At 45.3% G+C, this 19755-nt stretch overlaps 2 protein-coding genes across 2 annotated transcripts in view; both read left to right on the forward strand.

Annotated features, from left to right (window-relative positions):
* LOC143956162 (uncharacterized) overlaps window positions 1-19755 on the forward strand; it is a 713750-nt gene that overhangs the window by 182126 nt on the left and 511869 nt on the right. The window lies entirely within an intron of this gene.
* LOC143956225 (uncharacterized) lies at window positions 3470-11718 on the forward strand. Its single transcript, XM_077466401.1, has 8 exons — window positions 3470-3546; window positions 6912-7100; window positions 7236-7370; window positions 7736-8185; window positions 8303-8408; window positions 9172-9257; window positions 9369-9480; window positions 9825-11718. Exons 2-8 carry the CDS (start codon window positions 6951-6953, stop codon window positions 10814-10816), a joined length of 2031 nt encoding a protein of 676 aa, XP_077322527.1. The 5' UTR covers window positions 3470-3546; window positions 6912-6950; the 3' UTR covers window positions 10817-11718.

Genomic DNA, 19755 nt, shown 5'->3' on the forward strand with positions numbered 1-19755 from the left:
TTTCCCGTTTTTTTGCCGCCGGCCTCTAGAGGCAACGGCGGCCAGTCTGTCAATGTGGATGTCGGGGCGGAGGCCAGTCGGATGTCGGGGGCCAGTGACAGTCATGGTATGTGGATGTCGGGGGCCAGTCTGTGAATGTGGGGGCCAGTCTGTGAATGTGGGGGGCCAGTCTGTGGATGTCGGGGCCAGTTGTATGTCGGGGGCTAGTCTGTGGATGTTGGGGGCCAGTGGTATGTCGGGGGCCAATCTGGAGATGTGGGGGCCGGTCTGTGGAGTATGTGGGGGCAGGTCTGTGCAGGATGTGGGGGGGCGGTCTGTGGATGTCAGAGGGACACCAGATGTAAGGAGGGGCTCCGCTGATGGACACAGATGTGAGGAAGGTACCTCTAATGGGGCACCTGATGTAAGGACAGACTCCGCTTGGGACACCTGATGGCATCTGGTGGCAGGCAACGTGGCTAGTGATGCGCTCATGGCTCCCACTGATTCAGCATTATGGTGAGTTGAATGATTTCATTTTATATTACAATGTAATAATAGAAATAATGCGCTTCAATCATCCTGACACCATAACAATTATGGCGCCGGGATGATTGAAGCGCCAACACCAGGTATTTGGAGTATCTTTATCTGCTGATTGTCAAACTCTGGAAAACACATATTGCTATTGTGGTGTAGGATCGGGGGGCTGCTGTCCCTCCTTTCCCTCCCCCCCTCTCCATCCCCCTCCTTTCCCTCTCCATCCCGCATTCATCTCAGACTCTAACACACCCCTTTGAGCCACGCCCCATGTAAGCCACGCCCACTATTTTACGTAAACCAAGCCCATTTTTCACCATTTTTACCTTTTCCTATGCCACACCTATAAACGCATGCTCCGCCCCCTAATTATATCATGACTCCGCCCACTGCCAAAAAAGTGTCCCGATTTTTTTTTTTACAATGTTGGCAACTATGCTAGGTGAGAGTGCTACCCGCTACACCACTGTGCCGCCCATTCCTTGTAAAAGGAATAAAAGTGATCAAGAAAAATGTAAAGGGCCAGCGCCCGTATATGTAAACAGTGTTCAAACCACACATGTGAGGTATCACTGCAATCATTAGAGCGAGAGCAATAATTCTAGCCCTAGACCTCCTCTGTAACTCTAAACAGGTAGCCTGGTTTAAAGTGTGGCCTATGGAGATTCTTAAGTACCGAAGTTTGGCGCCATTCCACGAGTGTGCGCAATATTAACCACTTAAGCCCCGGGCCATTTTGCTGGCTTAAGACCAGAGCACTTTTTACGATTCGGCACTGCGTCGCTTTAACTGACAATTGCGCGGTCGGGGGACGTGGCTCCCAAACAAAATGTACGTCCTTTTTTTCCCACAAATAGAGCAGTTTTTATTTTCTTGCGCTATAAACAAAAATAGAGCGACAATTTTGAAAAAAAACGCATTATTTTTTACTTTTTGTTATAATAAATATCCCCCAAAAATATATAAAAAAATTTTAGGCCGATACGTATTCTTCTACATATGTTTGGTAAAAAAAATCGCAATAAGCGATTATTGATTGGTTTGCGCAAAAGTTATAGCGCTTACAAAATAGGGGATAGTTTTATGGCATTTTTATTAATAATTTTTTTTTTTTACTAGTAATGGCGGCGATCAGCGATTTTTATAGTGCCTGCGACATTATGGGGGACACATCGGACATTTTTGACACATTTTTGGGACCATTGTCATTTATACAGCAATCAGTGCTATATAAATGCAGTGATTCCTGTGTAAATGACACTGGCAGTGAAGGGGTTAACCAGGGGGTGGCAGTGTAGGGGTTAAGTGTTCCTAGGGGTGTGTTGCCAACTGTGGGGGGCTGGGCTTTGTTTTAGTGAACACTGATCTCTGCTCCAATCACATGGAGCAGAGATCAGTGTCACTTGTTGCTAGGCAGAACGGGGAGATGCTGTTTACAACGGCATCTCCTCGTTCAGCGGCTCCGTTTGACGATCGCGGGTATGCCCCGCAGCGATCGAGTCCGCGGGACCCATGACCGGACTCACGGGGGTCCCGACTGGCACGCCAGCGCGCCGCCGGTGGCACGCTCGTGATGGCAGGGTGGCATTTAAAACTGGATGTACCTGTACGTCAGTATGCCTGCCCGCGCCATTCTGCCGACGTACATCGGCATGCGCTGGTCGGGAAGTGGTTAAAGCGTGACATGTTAGGTATCCATTTATTCGGCATAACATCATCTTTTACATTATACAAAAAAGTCAGGCTAACTTCAGTGTTTTTTTGTTTTTGTTTTAATTCATGAAAGTTTTTATTCTCCAAAAAAATTGCGTTTAAAAAATTGCTGCGCAAATACCGTGTGGCATAAAAAGTTGCAACGACCGGCATTTTATTCTCTAAGGTCTCTGCTAAAAAACAAAAAAAAAACATATATAATGTTTGGGGGTTCTGAGTAATTTTCTAGGAAAAAAATTATGATTTTTACATGTAGGAGAGGAGTGTCAGAATTGGCTTTGGCTGGAAGTAGTTAATTATTTAATTATGCATTATTTTTAAATGTAGTTAAAGAGGAACTGCAGTCTGCTCACATAAAACTGTGAAGCTTCCTTCCAACCACTTTGCATATTATTTTATATATACTGGGATTCTGTACTTGCCAAATATGCTGTAGAAATCTCTCCACTGAGTCAGGCTGCAGCCATTTTAACTGTGGGCAGCTGAAGCTGCTGCCTGTTCACTTCTTGGATTTACACAGACACACACCTCCAGCTCTGCAGCTCTCATTGGCCCTCTTATGACTCCCTTTCTGGCAAACTCTCATGAGAGAGAGAGAGAGAGAGAGAGAGCTGCGTATGACGTCAGAAGCCTAGGGGCTAATGACCAGACAAGAAACAAGAAGTGGGTTGTATAAGGTATTTACTGGCAGAAATAAAAACATCTTTTACTATCCAAGATTTAATAGATGGAAAGATTAAAAAATGACTGAAGTTCCACTGTAAGAGTGTTAATTGCTACTTTTTATTTCAGTGCAAAGTTTGTAAAAATTTGCTTATTATTCAAAATAATAAATTTCATAAAAAAAAAAATCATTCAATCATTGGGGTTAATTCGAAAAATACCGTAATTTTCTAATTTCTTTTTAATTTCATTTTTTTTTTTTATTATTCTTCTCATTTTTTCTAACATTTATTCAAAATGAATCCTACATTCGGAAGAGATAACATTAATATTATCCTAGACAATATTCTAATTATCATGTATAAAAAAAAATAAAAAAAAAGAGTTGCCAATGGGTTGCAGCAGAGCTTAGAAGCAAGCAGCACTGAACAGGTTAAACCTCATTCAGAGGGGGGGGAGCTCGCAGGACCAGCAATGGCCAGCAGAGGGAGCCGCTGTGTATAGCAGCGCGCCGCTGGAACGCAAAACCCGGAAAGTTGCTTTCACCTCCTGGAACGCATAACGCGGGGAAGGAACCTGCCACAACCCGGAAGCCGATGTGTTTCCGGGGTGAGAGGTGAGCCCGGCGGATATGGCAGTTGCTGGCAGCAGGTAATGGGTCTCATTGTTTGTCTATGGGGTTCTGAGTGTGAATGGAGCAGCAGTATGAGAGTTCTGTACAGGAGGGAGGGGCCGTTGTTATTGGAGGCTGGGTGTCCCCTGTGCTCCATTATTAGAAATTGTCATCGTTTTACAGCCGGGCTATTGGTGATCCTGCAGAGGTAAGTTCTTTTTATGCCATATCTGAGGTCCAGAGGGGCCACTGGCACCCGGCGTGATCGGTATTCTTCGGGTGTAACATTTCCCCTTTAAGGAGGCCATTTAAAGGGGGGGGGGCCCATCACACGTGTCCCCATTATAGGGGGTCCTCTATGTAGAATGGTTGGGGTTCCACAATGGTATTCCCCCCTAAAATAGCTTCACCCTCACCCGGGGTGTTGGGTTTGGGACTGACTGGGCCTCGATCAATAGCTGGAAGATACGATCAGGTTACGTTTCCACTATTTGCGAACCTGAAGTCGCAGCAGTCGGAGTGCAGCTTTGATCCAACTTTACAGTTTCCGGATCAAAGTTGCATCAAAGTAGTGCAGGCACCTTTAAGTCGCATAAATGGGAACAGGTGCTATTGAAATCAATGGGCTGCAACTTGTCGTGGGACTTTACATGTCCAAATTCGCAGGAGAAGTCGCACTAGTGGAAACGGAGCCTTAGTTATTGATCAGATCTTTCTTTTTTTTTTTTTTTTTTTTTTCACAGCTCGATCTCATATTCTGATCGATTTGCTTTATGACCAAAAATTGTGACCCCCCCCCCCACCCCCTGCCTGTGTGGCCAAATGATCGTTTATACCCCGGCAGATCATGGCTGTTCGATAGAGTCTAAAAATCTAAGTGTATGCCCGCCGTTACAGCGCCCTCCTCTGTTGACATAATGGCGCACAGTCAGCCAATCCCAAACGTGTGTGTTTGCAGGAAGGCGTTTCAGGGGCCAGTTTATTTTATTTTTTTGTGGTCAGCTGGCTTCTGATTGGTGGAAGAAGTGTGCCCAGGGATGCTGCAGAGGAACCCAAACGATCGCTCCCGCTGCGGGATCTGTACATCCCATTAACCCTTTCGCTGCATGAGCCGTGTTTTTTTTTTTTTTTTTTTTTACTGAAGTTGCATGAAAATAGGCGAGTATAGATCTCTGTTTTATACAGGTTAGTAAGGACATGTGTTAGGGGAGAGAGGAAAAAGAAATGTAGTAATAATAATAAAAATGAATCACCATTATTAGTAAAAAAAAAAAAAAAAAAAATCTAAATTCTATCTATCTCCCATAGTTTATAGGCGCTATAACTTAGGGTTAACCAGGAATTTTTCTTTAGGTTTTATTTATTTTTCCTTTTTTTTTTTTTTTTTTACTTGGGGCCAGTTCACACCCCAGAAAAGTGGTCCAGATGCTTTTCTGCATGCGCATTTTTGGTGCGTTTATGATACAGCCCAGTGCATTTTTTTTCTCCCTTTTCCTTTTTTAAATAAAAAAAAAAAAAACAGAAAAATAATGTTTTTTTAACCCTAAATAAGGACGTGTGTGTTCCAGTGCCCTTAGGTGCGTTCCAATATGTTTTTGATGCTTTTTATAGCGTTCCAGTATAGTGCACTGCAGGAAAATTGCAGCATGTCCTACTTTTTTTTTTTTTTTTTTTTTCCTGGAACTGCAAGCACTTGTGTGAGCTATGTCATTAAAAACCATATAACCTACTTTCCATGTGTTTATGATGCAGAAAAAAAGCACTGGACTGCATGTGGTGTGAAGTGGCCCTCAACCATTTTGGCTCCAGAAGATTTACCCCCACCTTCATGACCAGGCCATTTTTTGTGATACGGCACTACATCGATTTAACTGACAATTGTGCGGCCGTGCGATGCTGTACACAAGGAGTTTCTAAACTTTTTAGCCCAAGGGCCACATTGTAGATTTCACAAATATTCACGGGCTGAAAAAATTATTTGGAAATGAATAAAATTTTTATAATTTCATCTTGGCCTTTCTGTGGCCTGTCTGTGTCCCCGTCAGTCTCCTTGCACATTGTGTCCCCATCAGAGCCTTTCAAAATGTCTGTGTCCCCATCATACCCTTCCACAAATCTGTGTCCCCATTAGAGCCTTTCCGCACCTCCGTGTCCCCCATATCTGTGTCCTCCATCAATCAGAGCCTCCCCACCATCGGTGTCCCCGTCAGCGGCCTCCCCACCATCGGTGTCCCCGTCAGCGGCCTCCCCACCATCGGTGTCCCCGTCAGCGGCCTCCCCACCATCGGTGTCCCCGTCAGCGGCCTCCCCACCATCGGTGTCCCCGTCAGCGGCCTCCCCACCATCGGTGTCCCCGTCAGCGGCCTCCCCACCATCGGTGTCCCCAGCAGAGTCTCATGTATGTTTTCCTTCTGCCTCGAGCAGCTCTCCTGCACCCCCCGACTCCCGCCCACTGCTACGCACGTGGAAGGATCTCTAATACAAACAGCGGGCGGGACGCCAGGAAGTGCCGTGCCAATGACGTCATTGGTTGCTGGGACAGGCAGTCCAAGCAGCCAATTCTCAGCACAGCGTGGGGGCAGCTTTGTTTGCGGGACCTGCCAGTCATACTGCTGATCTGCTGCTTTTAAAGGCAGCAGATCGCCAATGCTATGAGACTGGGTGAGCAGGGAAAAGGCACAAGCGGGCTGGGGTTTGGAGAGTTTCTTTTGGTGATAGATAGAGATATATTATACTACATTTTTATTGAAATTTTCATCATAGAAATTGACAAAAGAAACACAATTCGCAACATGTACAGTAAAGCCGTATATGCCCTAAATATATTTGGTAATACACCAATATATATGTAATCTAGTTCTATTTTAACATTATTGCTATCACATACCCTGTTTCCCCGAAAATAAGACCTAGCGTGATTGTCGGTGATGGCTGCAATATAAGCCCTAGTTAAAGCCCTCATAGGGCTTATTTTCGGGGAAACAGGGTAGTAGCACATACTGAGTCTAATAGACCCCAGATGTCTCCACTGATAATGGAGCGTAGATCGCACTCCCTTTTAGCTTCTTTCTCAGACACAGTGGCTGGGGAAAGTGACAGCAGAAACTGAACGTGATGGACTCCGCCTCACTAGCAGATTCTTACTAGGTAGGGGGGATCAGCGAACAGAAATTTGCTGTTCTCACTTCCCTTTATCTAGTTACACCTGCCATGCCATCCCAGGCCGTAGATGCATGTGATGACCAGCTAATAAGTGGCAGTTTACTGATTGGCTGTCATGATGTACAAATAACTGAAAATAAAAACAACATACCGTAGTGGGGGGGGGGGGGGGGGGGTCAACTTTCTGATTATTTTTTTATTTATTTTTTTTGTCTGACAAGTTTATCATTGTGTGTGTCAGGTTCCTATAAGGTGTCAGGATGTCACTGTCTATTTCTCCATGGAGGAGTGGGAGTATTTAGAAGGACACAAGGATCTCTACAAGGACTACTCATCCCTCTCTTGGTTGCAGCTGGAAGGGAATAAAACACACATGACCGAGCGGATAATACACCTCGCCCTGGAGATCATCTGTCTGGTGACCGGAGAGGTGAGGAGGATTCTGGGAGGTCACATGACATCACTCTTATCTCTGTTAATAAAACACAGACCTGACCGGAGAGGTGAGGAGGATTCTGGGAGGTTGCATGACATTACTGACAATACATTTTTGCTGTTTCATTAGAGATTTCCTCCGGTGAAGTCCGGTGACCATGTGACCATCAAGGTGTCTCCACCTCCCACCCTGACACCTAAAAGGAAGAAAGAACAGAAGATTCTAGAAGTCGCCAAGAAGATCATTGATCTGCTGACAGGAGAGGTGAGCGGTGGTGGGAATTCTGGGACATTATCCAGTAACAGACAAGGGATGTGTCTGGATGGTGACTGTATCATTGTGTGTGTCAGGTTCCTATAAGGCAGGGGTAGGCAACTTTGAAGAAGTGGAGCAGTAAATGAACAACATTGAAGAGATCACAGATTACCAGGGTGCAGGTCATTTTGTTTTTGAAGATAAGCAAGGCAGATAGAAATTAAGAAAGGTTTGAAGAGTGCAGGGGTCAACAGTGAGTGATGGAGGTTGGTATGGCGGGGGCAGGATCTTCCCTTCATAATGCCACGATTGATGGGCTGTCACTTTAAGATGTCACGGTACTCTAGTCAATAAAACTGTTTTGTATTTCTCAGGTGGAACATCTGATCAATGTTAAAGTTGAAGTCACAGAGAGTGAAGAAGAGGTGTGCTTGAGAACTGATGTGCAATGTAAGGAGGAGAAAGTTCCTAAAGATAGATCCAAGTGTGAAGAGGAGAAAGTTCCTGCAGATGGATCCAAGTGCAAAGAGGAGAAAGTTCCTGTAGATAGATCCAAGTTTAGAGAAGATAAACTTTCCGCAGATGGATCCAAGTGGAAGCTGGAGAAGGTTCCTACAGAAGGATCCAAGTGGAAGCAGGAGGAACTTCCTGCAGATGAATCCAAGTGCAAAGAGGAGAAAGTTCCTGCAGGTGGATCCAAGTGGAAGCTGGAGAATGTTCCTACAGATGGATCCAGTAACAGGAACCCACCAGAGACATGTCCCCGTCCTCTGTATTCCTGGGATACCACACAGGAAGGTCACACCATCCCCCACCATCATCAGGTAGGTGGGACTGAAGTCTCTAATACAAGAGTGACTCTGTATTATCCGTGAAGGAGTTGCGTGGACTTTCCAATTCAAATAAATTGGATATTTATGTTTTTGATTTGATTTTTCTAGAGTGAAGCTCTGATGAAGTTTAAAGCACAAGTTATAGGTGAAGAAGTGTGTATGGAGGTTGACCAGCAATGTGAAGTAAACCAAGCTCCTCCTGAGATTTGCACAGGTGAGCAATACATTTCCAATACAATATTTTCTCTATATTCTGATGTGTTATTCATGTGTCATGTAGTATGTGAACAGTGTCATGGCCTTTGTCTCCTGCGTTTCTCCTCCTTCCAACAAAAATAGCATGCCGCTCTGACGGGGCAGAATAGCCACTTGAGGACCAAGCCTTTTCTGGCACATTTTGGTTACAAGTAAAAATCAGTATTTGTTGCTAGAAAAATACGTAGAACCCCCAGAGAATAGAAGTAGTCGTTGCAATTTTTTTTATGTCACGCTGTATTTGTGCAGCGTTTTTTTCAAACGCAGCACCTCCCACTGCTTCTAAAAATCATCCAGAGGCTAATCGGCCACAAGGATCTCTTTTATGAGAGGGAGAGAATCACTGGCTGAAAAAAATAAAAATAAAAATACCAGGGTTATGGCTGATGGCTTTCGCCATAGCCCTGGTAAAACACTTCTAAGCGTGTGTGTGCGTGTGCGTGTGCGTGTGTGTGTGCGCGCGCTGCTGGGGAAAGTGACAGCAGAGCCCAGAAATGATGTAATGCATACCTCTTCTGGGTAGGGGAGATCAGTGAATGGATGGACTACCTATGCTGGTCCTGGGTCTGCAGTGAAGCTAAGAAAACATGACAATGACGTTCTATTTGGTTATAGGGGACTATAGGGTCAGAATTTAAAGTTCCTCCCTCATTTTTGTTCTTTGTAGAAGTAGGATGGTTCAGTCAAGTAGAAATTTTAGTCAGACATTGTGTTTCCTACAGATGGATCCAGCAGCAGGAATATATCGGAGAAACATCCTCGTCCTCTTGCCATACAGAATGACCACAGCATCCATCACCATGATCAGGTAGATGCAACTGGTGGGCCTTCTCCCTATTGCCTGCTCCTTTATGGTGTGTAGACGCAACGGGCAACGTTGATGCGTTTTTTTTTTTTTTGTTTTTTTGTTTTTTTATAGGATGAAGAAAGGAAAGATTTCCAGGTTGTCCTTATTAAAGAGGAGAAAGAGGAGAACTTGCCATTTTCTATGATGATGAGGGAGGAGGAACTTCCAGCAGAGATTGGGACAGGTGAGCAACTGACAATAGGTAAAGAAAATATTCATAGATTATAGTTATCTGGTCTGTACAGCAGCTGCAGACTCCCCGATCTTCAGTTTCTTTAAAGTTATACTTGATTCTGCCTGTAAAAAAACAAAAAAACAATTGTGTCATCAGCCTCATGTGTGTTGTGTGTGTGTGTTTTTTTTTTTTTTTTTTTTTTTTTTTTTTTATCCTCCCAGTCTTCTTCCACATCTCCTATTATCCTCCTACTTACTGTTGTGTTACATAAATTATGACTCTTGCGTAGAATAATCTGGGACCGTGTCCCGTCATTTCTAACCTTTTTAAAACGAGTTTCTATTTCTCATCAGATGGAACCTACGTCGGGAAGACTGCAGAGAGATATCGTAGTTCCTCCCAGAATCGCGTCGGTCAGAATAGTGACCTCTCTCCAGGTTCACCGGAAAATTTCCTCTACAACTCCGACATAAATCTGGGACTTTACATTGCAGACATATCCCCCGATTCTGGCAAGAGCAGTGGGGGGAGCCGGGGAGACCGGGTATATCGCTGCTCCGAGTGCAATAAGTCTTTTTGCCAGAACGCCGCCCTCGTTCGACACCAGAGGAACCACACCGGTGAAAAGCCCTTCCCATGTGTGGATTGTGGGAAAAGTTTTACCCGGAAGTCAATCCTGGTGGAACATCGGAGGATTCACACGGGTGAAAAGCCGTTCTCATGTTTGGAGTGCGGAAAGAGTTTCACGCAGAGATCAGGTCTCCTCATTCACCGCAAGACCCACAGAGGCCCCATGAAATTTCCATGCAACGGGTGTGGGAATTTTTTTGCGCTGACAATGAACACTGACACAGGGCAGCTAGAGACCTTCTGTGCCAGCTGCCGAAAATCTACCATCCCGCTTCCTATTTTGCCTATTTCTCCTAAGTCCAATGGATACAATGCAGAAGAGGAACCCATTCTATACATAGCAGAAGAGATAGGCATCCCAGGACAGGAGAATAGCAAAAACATCTCTCAGGAGTCAAAACTTCTCAGCCAGTATAAAATTCCCACAGGGGAAAAACGGTACACGTGTAATGAGTGCAATAAAAGCTTCACGCGGAAGTCCATCCTGGTGGAGCACCAGAGAATCCACACAGGGGAAAAGCCATTCTCCTGCTCCCAGTGTTGGAAAAGTTTCACACAAAGATCTGGCCTCCTCATACACCGGAGGATTCATGCCCGCGAAAAAATATATTCCTGCTCAGAGTGCAGTTGCATTTTTACCCAGAAGGCCAGCAATTTTGCTGGCGAAGAGAGTTCCTGCTCTGACTGCCGAAACTCTGCTACCCAGAAGGCTTAGCATGTGGTGCCACCAAACTTCCAGGCCTTCTTAGGGTGCACAAAGTGTTCTTCGAAGGTCATAACTTGTTTACATATGAAGAACACATTACCCCAAAATGTGAGTCTGGAAGAGCCCTTACCTATTTATTGCTTGTTCAACATCATGTCTAAGTGTTGATCTATCGCAAGGCTCTGAAGAACTAAAGCCTGACTCCTGCCACAGCTGTTCTTGTTTTTGGATAGTGTGGAGAAGAGTTAAAGCCTCACTTTGGGCACCATATATTCCAGCTCCTTACCCTTCCTCTCTGCGCTCAGTAATCCCCATAAGGTCTCACTTATCTTCCATGTTTTTACAGGTGCTGATGTATTTTTAGCCAGTGACTGATGACACTAGGGGTGCAACGGAACAAAAAACTCACGGATCGGATGGTTCCTTGGATCAGAGTCACGGATCGGATCATTTTTCGGATCCGCAAATAATAATTGAATTTGCAAAAACCTGTGAAAATTCCACTACCATGTAGTCCTCACTCCCCACTGTAATATCCACAATAATATACATCTCCCCCACTGTAATATCCACGTCATCGCCCCCACTGTAAGTATTGGCTGGGTATGGCAGAGTATGGAGGGATGGCTGTGACTGCAGTTGTCACAGAGCAGTGCTGTGGGCACTACAGATCCAGCCCACAGCACTGCTGCCATCCAATCTCTCCCCGCCACTGTATAGATCAGTACACAGAGGGGAGAGAGGAACTGACATCATGACATGACGCCGGCTTGTTTACATGTGATCGCTCCGTCATTTGACGGAGTGATCACATTGTAAACGCCCGCCGGATGTACAAAAATGGCCGCCACGCCGGAGCTAGGCCAAAGCCACAGGCTTTCCTTAGGCCGAGGCAGCTGAGCGCTCCGCGGATCGCGCTGATCTGAACAGGGTGACCCGTTTTGGATCACGGATCGGTGAGGATCCATTGCACCCCTAGATGACACCATGTTCGAGCCTCTAGGTAGAGGGTCCTGCTTGTGCACTTGATACCTCCTTGAGCCTACATAAATGCGTGGGCTATGGGCAGGCCTGCTCGGGTGGTTGGCAGGGACCTCCAAGTTTCAAACTTTTCCACTGGGGCTAGATGTTGAGCTGAAAAGAGAGACCCAGAAGATAGGTGGTGGGTAGAGCCTGACAAGCAGGAGACAACTTCAAGTGGAGCTAAACCCATCGATTTAACTGTTTCCAAAAACTGTCACATTCAAGGCATGCTGTGAAAGAAAACCATAAGATTTTCTTGGTCAGACAACATGGTTGGGAGCACATCAAAGAGTTGGTGTGATAACTGATCACATGTGCAGCACCAGGGCAACTGCAGATCACACAGAGGCTAAGATGACAGCTTTTAACGCTGTAAAGAATAGGAGGGTTTAGTTCTAATTTTAATGACTACAAGCATTAAACTACTCCTTGGAGAAGATGGGCTTAAGAGGAGAATGAAAGTGATTCTCATTCTAGTATAGGGAGAGAACTAGTCTCAGGGAGTTTACAAAGTCATGCAGCCACTCAATGAAGTTGGAGGAGAAGCAGTTTAACCTTAACCTGCTTAGGGGGTTCTTTACTGTCAGAGCCATAACGATGTGGAACTCCTTTCCACAGTTGGTGGTGTCAGTGGGAAGTGTTGTTAATAAAAAAAAAAAAAAAACTCTTACATTGCTATCTTAGTGAATGCAATATACAGGAATGTAGAAAATGGGATTGACATAAACACCCACACAGGTTCAACTGGATGGGTTGGTGTCGTTATTCAACCGTACCAGCTATGTACCAAATGTAATTTAATAAGCTCACTCTGGAAGCTATGATGTCATTACCTTATAATTATCAGAATTCAAACTAAGGGGGGGGCCTTTAGCAGACCAGTCACCCTGCAGCGGTTTCCTGTCTCCTGGACAAAAAAAAAACAGGTTACCGAACATGGAAGAAGATTAAAAGATAAGATTTACCGTATTTATTGGCGTATAACACGCGATGGCGTATAACACGCACCCCAAGTTTAGGAGGGAATTTAAAAGAAAAAAACTTTTAGGAGGGAAGTTTAAGGAAAAAAACTTACATTTAAATGCCCATCAATGCAGCCTTATCACCTTATCAGTGTCATTTGCAGCCTTGCATTGCAGCCTCGTCAATCATTTGCAATCTTTTCAGTGTGTTTGCCATTTAAAAATGGCTCCGCCATTATACAGAGCGGATGTCCTGTGTATCTCGGTAGTTATCGGCGGCTTCTGGGTATTTTCGGCTATTCTCGGCTATTTTTGGCCACACTCGGCCGTTCTCTGCGGCTTTCCGAAAGCCGCCTAGAACGGTCGAGTGTGGCTGAAAATAGCCGAAAATACCCGGAAGCCATGGAGAAAGCCAGAAAGGATTAGAAACAGCGGGGGATGGGCGTATAACACGCACCCCCCGATTTCCCCCCTTATTTTAGGGGAATAAAGTGCGTGCTATACGCCAATTAAATATGGTACTTGCTTTATTATTAAAGTTTTTGCCTGGAGAGGGGCATATAAATATTTCAGGTTTTAATTTTTATCTTTGATCTCACTTGAGAGATTTGACCTCACTTCCTGTCCCTCAGAAAGGGGGGGAGGGGTTACTAGCGCAGGAAGTGAAAGACAGCAATAAAAATATTGTTATAAAGTCTAATGCTGCGTACACACGACCAGACATTTCGATGGACTAGGTCCAATGGTCTTTTGGTGGAGTTCCGACGTACCTTCCAAATGAACGGACTTGGCCACACACAATCGCACCAAAGCCCGACGGATTTGAACGTGATGACGTACGACCGGACTAGAGTAAGGAACTTCATAGCCAATAGCTGCCCTAGCGTTGGTTTTTGTCCGTCGGACTAGCATACACATGAACGGCTTTCTCAATAGGAACTGGGTCTGGCGGAGTTCCGTAAGAAAAATTTGAAACCTGTTCTATTTCTAAAGTCCATCAGTTTTTTTGGACAGCAAAGGGCCGATGGAGCCCACACACTATATTCGTTCCGTCGGACCTTTGCTGTCAAAAAGGCTGGTCGTGTGTACGTGGCATAACCCTTCCATGCTCTGCTTTCAAAAAGATTGTCCATCACATCCTGTACATAAAAGATATACGGTTACTCTTCCTATTAGGGATGAGTATATCAATACAAACCTGACACAGCCTCTAACCCTTCCCTGCTCTAACCAAAATACAACTTTTTCAGCTGGAGTTTGGCTTTAAGCATCACCGATCTCCTTCTAACTGGTTCCACGTACTGGACAAACGACCAGTTCTGTTATCAGCCCCCATTTAAAGCTGTCTCATCTTGCCATCTTGGCAATTTTCAGGTTGTCGTGTCCATCCCTGTGGGGATCCTCATCAGAATTCAGATCTTAATAAGCATCGGAGAATTCACACAGAAGGGACGAGGGCGTAAAACATTTTACCATCGAGGAAAGCTTTCCGCGCGCGCCTGAACATGTTGGTCTTCAGCAGGTTCATGGCGATGAGAATCAAGTTGAAGCTCAACGTCAGTAAAGTTCTTGGAGATATTGTAGACCAGTAGTTCCCAATGATGAGTGGCCTGTTACAGCTCAGCCTCAATAGGAGTTCATGGAGATATCGTAGACCAGTGGTTCCCAATGATGAGTTACCTGTTACAGCTCTGAATCAATAGGAGTTCATGGAGATATCATAGACCAATGGTTCCCAGTGATGAGTTACCTGTTACAGCTCAGCATCAATAGGAGTTCATGGAGATATCGAATACCAGTGGTTCCCAACCTCTGTCCCCAAAACATGGGATACATGAGGACTGAGGTTGTAAACCACTGCTGTAGACTGAAACTGGATCTTGATAACAAAATGAGAATCTGAAGCTTTTTGTGCACTAGGCACATGTTAAATTTTTCCCACAAGGCCATTTTCCTCAGGACCCTCCACTATTCCGCCTGCATGAACTAGTTTTTGGAACATAAATAGGGTTCTTGGAGATATCGTAGACCAGTGGTTCTCAACCTTAGTCCTCAAGTACCCCAAACAGGTCATTTTGAGGATTTTGTGCAGGAACTTTAAATCGAAGTCAATGGCTTGGTATGCATGATAACTATTTTTTTGTTAGGGAAGTTCCCAAAACATGCCCTGTTGGGGATACTTGAGGACTGGGGTTGGGAACCACCGCCGTAGACTGAAATTGGCTTCTGGTAACAATGTGAGAATCGGAAGCCTTTTCTGCATTGGGGACATGTAAAAATTTTTTCCTATAAGGCGATTTTCCTCAAAGGCCTGCCACTATTTGTCCTGTATGAGCATGTTTTTGGAATTTTTAACCCATGGGTAGCTTCACTCGGGCTTAAAGTCACAATTTATTCACAAGATCAGTTTTCCTTGACTCCACTCATTCAAAGATCAGGGCCTTTGCGAGTGATCAGTGCAGTTTATTTACTAGACATTACCTATGTTTTTATCATGTGTATGTCCTTTTGAGTGTTTTTGTTAATTACCGGTATATTTTTTTTATATTATTTATTTATGTGTGAAAAAAAACCTGTGTGCAAATGTCACTAAAATATCCTAGAACACGTTTTTGTGTTTTTTTGCAATAAATATTTAGTTCCATTGTTGTGTGTCTGTGGTTAATGCCATGTTTTGTGGGGGGTCATTGGGGTCTCTTCAGATATAGACTTGTCAACAGGTATGTTCCAGGGGAATTCTGTATCTGATCCGACCTGTATGTAGGAAATGCCTTTGGCTCTAATTGGTGATTCAATTAAACACCCCTGCCATTGGAATGAATGCGCCTGGCATCATCTAAGGGGCTGGACGCATAGATGAGGGGGCAGCGCCCGTGCGCCCTTAATGATTGGGCTGCCCCTACTGTAGCCATTGATGACTATCCTAGGAGGAATATCCATTAGGACATGCCCATGAACATCCATGATCCAATACATGCGTGCAAGCTGCCCACTGACCAAAATGAAGAAGAGACACAAAGAGTTGGGGCTTTATTTAGGAGAAGCATCTAAGGCTGGGTTCACACCACAACACAGAGAGTGGCTGACAGCAGGGGTCCGGTGTGTCCCCGTTCACCGTTTCAGGTCCGATTTCAGCCCGAATTTGTGGCTGAATTCAAACCTGAAACGGACCAGTAGATGTATAAGACTCCTGTGCAATCCGTTGTAGGTCTACAACCAAATACATTGGCAATTCTATTCTCTCATTGTATTTTGTCCAGTTGATACCATAATTGTAGACAATGAGTAGAAAATCCCAACCACGGCACTACCTGCATGGAGTTTGCATGTTCTCCCTGTGCCTGTGTGGGCTTCCTCCGGGTACTCTGGTTTCCTCACACGCTCCACACTGCCTGGTATTAATGAGTGTTTAGATGCATTTAGACACGTTGGACATTTTTTTTTTTTTTTTTTGCCCAAAAGTTCCTCTCCTGAAGGAGCTTAGGGGCAGAAATTTGAATGCACCAAAGTCGCCTTCAGGAGAGAAATGCTTGGGCAGAAAAAAAACGCCTGATGCGCCGAAACACATGTACACGCTAGGCTTGAGTATTTATTCATTTCAATGGACAGGATAAAATGAATAAATGCGCCAGAATGCGGCTTTAGGCACATTTTTAACGCTGCTTTTCTCCTGTCGGGAGAAAAGCGTTCAGAAGAGCCTAGTGTGCATGAGGCTTAAGTCAATGAGTCGCATGCTGGCATTGATGGATTCTGTCCCCGTAGCCAATGGCATCAAGCTCCGCTGCACTGGTTGCCATTGGTTACCTGATGTCACCCCTCCTCTGTTCCTGTTGTTAGTACAGGGGTCCGCTGCCTGGAGGTGGCTTAAAGAGGAACTCCGGCCGACCTCCCCACATACCTGATGGTGGTATCTGGACGTTCAGATACCTGCCCATCCAGTGGATCCAGCGTTGACCCGCTGAGAACATCTCATGCCCGATCACAGCTCTGTCCCGCGCCACCATGTTTTCTCTGATGGCAAGAGGCCCGCTGGCTCTTCCAGGTTCAGCGGGTGGGGCCTCTCGAAGAATTGCACCAATAAGCCCGCCCCCTCCTCCTGTTCTTGAATGAAAGGCTATGCCTACTGGGATATGTGACTCCCCCCGCTGCACGCAGGGCTATCCCATCCCACTGGGAAACCCAAGCGACCAGCTGGTATGTCTGTCCAACTTCCCTGCTTACCTGATGGACATTCCAGATACCCACCCATCCAGTGGACCCGCTGAGAACATCTTACGCCCGGCCACAGCTCTGTCCCGTGCCACCATGTTTTCTCTTCCAGGTTCAGTGGACGAGGCCTCTCGATGACACACCAATAGGCCCTCCTGTTCTATGCCTCCTGGGATATGTGACCCCCCCCCCCCCCAACTGCTTGCTGGGCTATCCCATCCTACCGGGAAACCTGAGCGACCAGCTGGCATGTCCGTCAGCTGGCCGAAGACCCAAACAAATCCGGAATCGGCTTTGATCGGGTCTTGGATGTACTAACCCAGAACCGATGTAATTTCTGGAACGAACGGCGCCAGTTTTAAAAAATCGTAAGTATTCAAAAATGCCGATCTTGAATAATTTCAAGTGCAGAGGAGGGGTTTTAGGGGCAGAGAAGGGATCTGGGGTCTTACAGATCCCTCCATAAAGAGTACCTGTCACTGCCTATTACTGTCACAGGGATGTTTACATTCCTTGTGACAGGGGACAGTGTAAAAAATAAATAAATAACTAAGAAAAAAATGTTTTAAAGCGATCCCCATCCTTCCATGTTCTGTCAATATGGGACACTCGCAAACTGCGCATGCACGTGAGACATAGAATCTTCCGGTATGTGTTCCACTCACTTTGCGACAGGTGTTTTATCGATATGGAACGCTCTTGAATAGTGCATTCCATAGCGATATGGAACACAAGAGCGTTCCATATCGACAAAACACCTGACGCAAAGAGAGTGGAACGCATACCGGAAGATTCTCTGTCTCACGCGCATGTGCAGTGTGCAATTATCCCATATCGACAGAGCACTACGAGCTCGCGCACAGAAGATAACGCATATGCAAGTCACGTCTGCAAATGTAAACGGTGTTCAAACCACACATGTGAGGTATTGCCGCGAATGTTACAGTGAGAGCAATAATTCTAGCACTAGACCTCCTCTGTAATGCTAACCTGGTAACCGTTAAAAACGTTTAAAGCGTCACCTATGGAGATTTTTAACCACTTCCCGTCCAGCCTATAGGAAAACGACAGACGAGTGGTGATTCAGTTATCCTCACTGGGTGTCATATGACGTCCAGCAGGATAAGACGCAATCTCTGTGATCAGTGGTGCAGTGCGTCAGTTTGAAGAGACTCTTTACCTAATGTAAATAGGAAGAGCTGTTTATCGGCTTTTCCTCACTCGCATCTGACAGACGCGAGTAGAGGAGAGTCGATTGGTGGCTTTCCTGGTGGGGGGGGGGGGGGGTCTGTGTTGATTGTTTATCAGTGCAGCCCCTACAGATGCCCGCCCAGGACCACCAGGTATGCCACCCTAGACCACCAGGGATATGCCAATCAGTGCCCATTAAAAATGCATGCCAGTGCCAACAGTGATGCCTATCAGTGCCACTCATAAGTACCCATCGGTGCAGCCTTTCAGTGCCACCTATGAGTGCCCATCAGTGCTGCCTATCAATGCCCATCAGTGTTGCATATCAGTGCCACCCATCAGTGCTGCCTATCAGTGCCATCTCATTGGTACCAGTTCATCGGTACCGCCTTATTAGTGCCCGTTAGCGCAGCTTATCAGTGCCCATCAGCGAAGGAGAAAACAAAATTTAAAAATTACAAAATTTTATAACAAAACAAAGAAAAAAGTTTTTGTATTTTTCTAAATTTTCATTATTTTTTATTCCTTTAGCAAAAAATAAAAACCGCAGAGGTGATCAAATACCACCAAAAGAAAGCTCTATTTGTGGGTACAAAATGATAAAAATTTCGTTTGGGTACAGTGTAGCATGACCGCGCAATTGTCATTTAAAACGTGACAGCGCTGAAAGCTGAAAATTGGCCTGGGCAGGAAGGGGGGTAAGTGCCTGGTATTGAAGTGGTTAAGTACCGTCTTTTGTTGCCATTCCACGAATGTGAGCAATTTTAAAGCGTGACATCTTGGGTAACTATTTACTTGGCGTAACATCCTCTTTCACATTATTCAAAAAACCCCGGGCGAACTTTACTGTTTATTTTTTTCTAAATTCATTAAAGTCTATTTTTTCTTAAAAAAATTGCATTTTGAAAGGCCTCTGCGCAAATACAGTGCGACATAAAATATTGCAACACCCGCCATTTTATTCTCTAGGGTCTCTGCTGAAAAATATGATATATAATGTTTGGGAGATTTTAAGTAATTTTCTAGCAAAAACAAAATCGATTTTAACTTGTAAATAACAAGTGTCTCAAAAAGGCCTGGTCTGGAACAGAAACGGAACCAGAGTAATGGGCTCAGCCCCTGATTGGGGAGTATATCAGGGTCCCCTCAGCCAATCCTGAAGTCTCCGGGGGCTTTACCCACTCATTGTGAAGGACAATAATATCATAAATGGTGATAAATGACCCAAAATTCACCAGAACGGCATATGGGGGCACGAGCGGAGTCCCACGTCGCGGTCCATATTAGCTGACCTGAACCACAGAGTAGGGTTGCCACCTTTTCTTCAAAAAAAAACCTGAAGCAGCATGGGACACGTTTTGGTGCCCCGAGGAGAGTGTGGGTGGGTGTGGCCAAATTGCTCTTGCTGACATAATTGCCCTGCCCCCCTTCCCAAGTGCCCGCAGCTCCCGGGTGGTAGCAGATGTTTGTGTGACTATCTTGGTTACTTGGTGAGCCACAGCCTGGTCTAAATAATGTACATGAGGCAAAACCCGGACTGTCCAGGTGAATCCTGGACAGGTT

The sequence above is a fragment of the Lithobates pipiens genome, unplaced genomic scaffold (genome assembly GCF_037356315.1).
Source record: "Lithobates pipiens isolate NorthernLeopardFrog02 unplaced genomic scaffold, aLitPip1_a1.2 Scaffold_35, whole genome shotgun sequence".
NCBI lineage: Eukaryota > Metazoa > Chordata > Amphibia > Anura > Ranidae > Lithobates > Lithobates pipiens.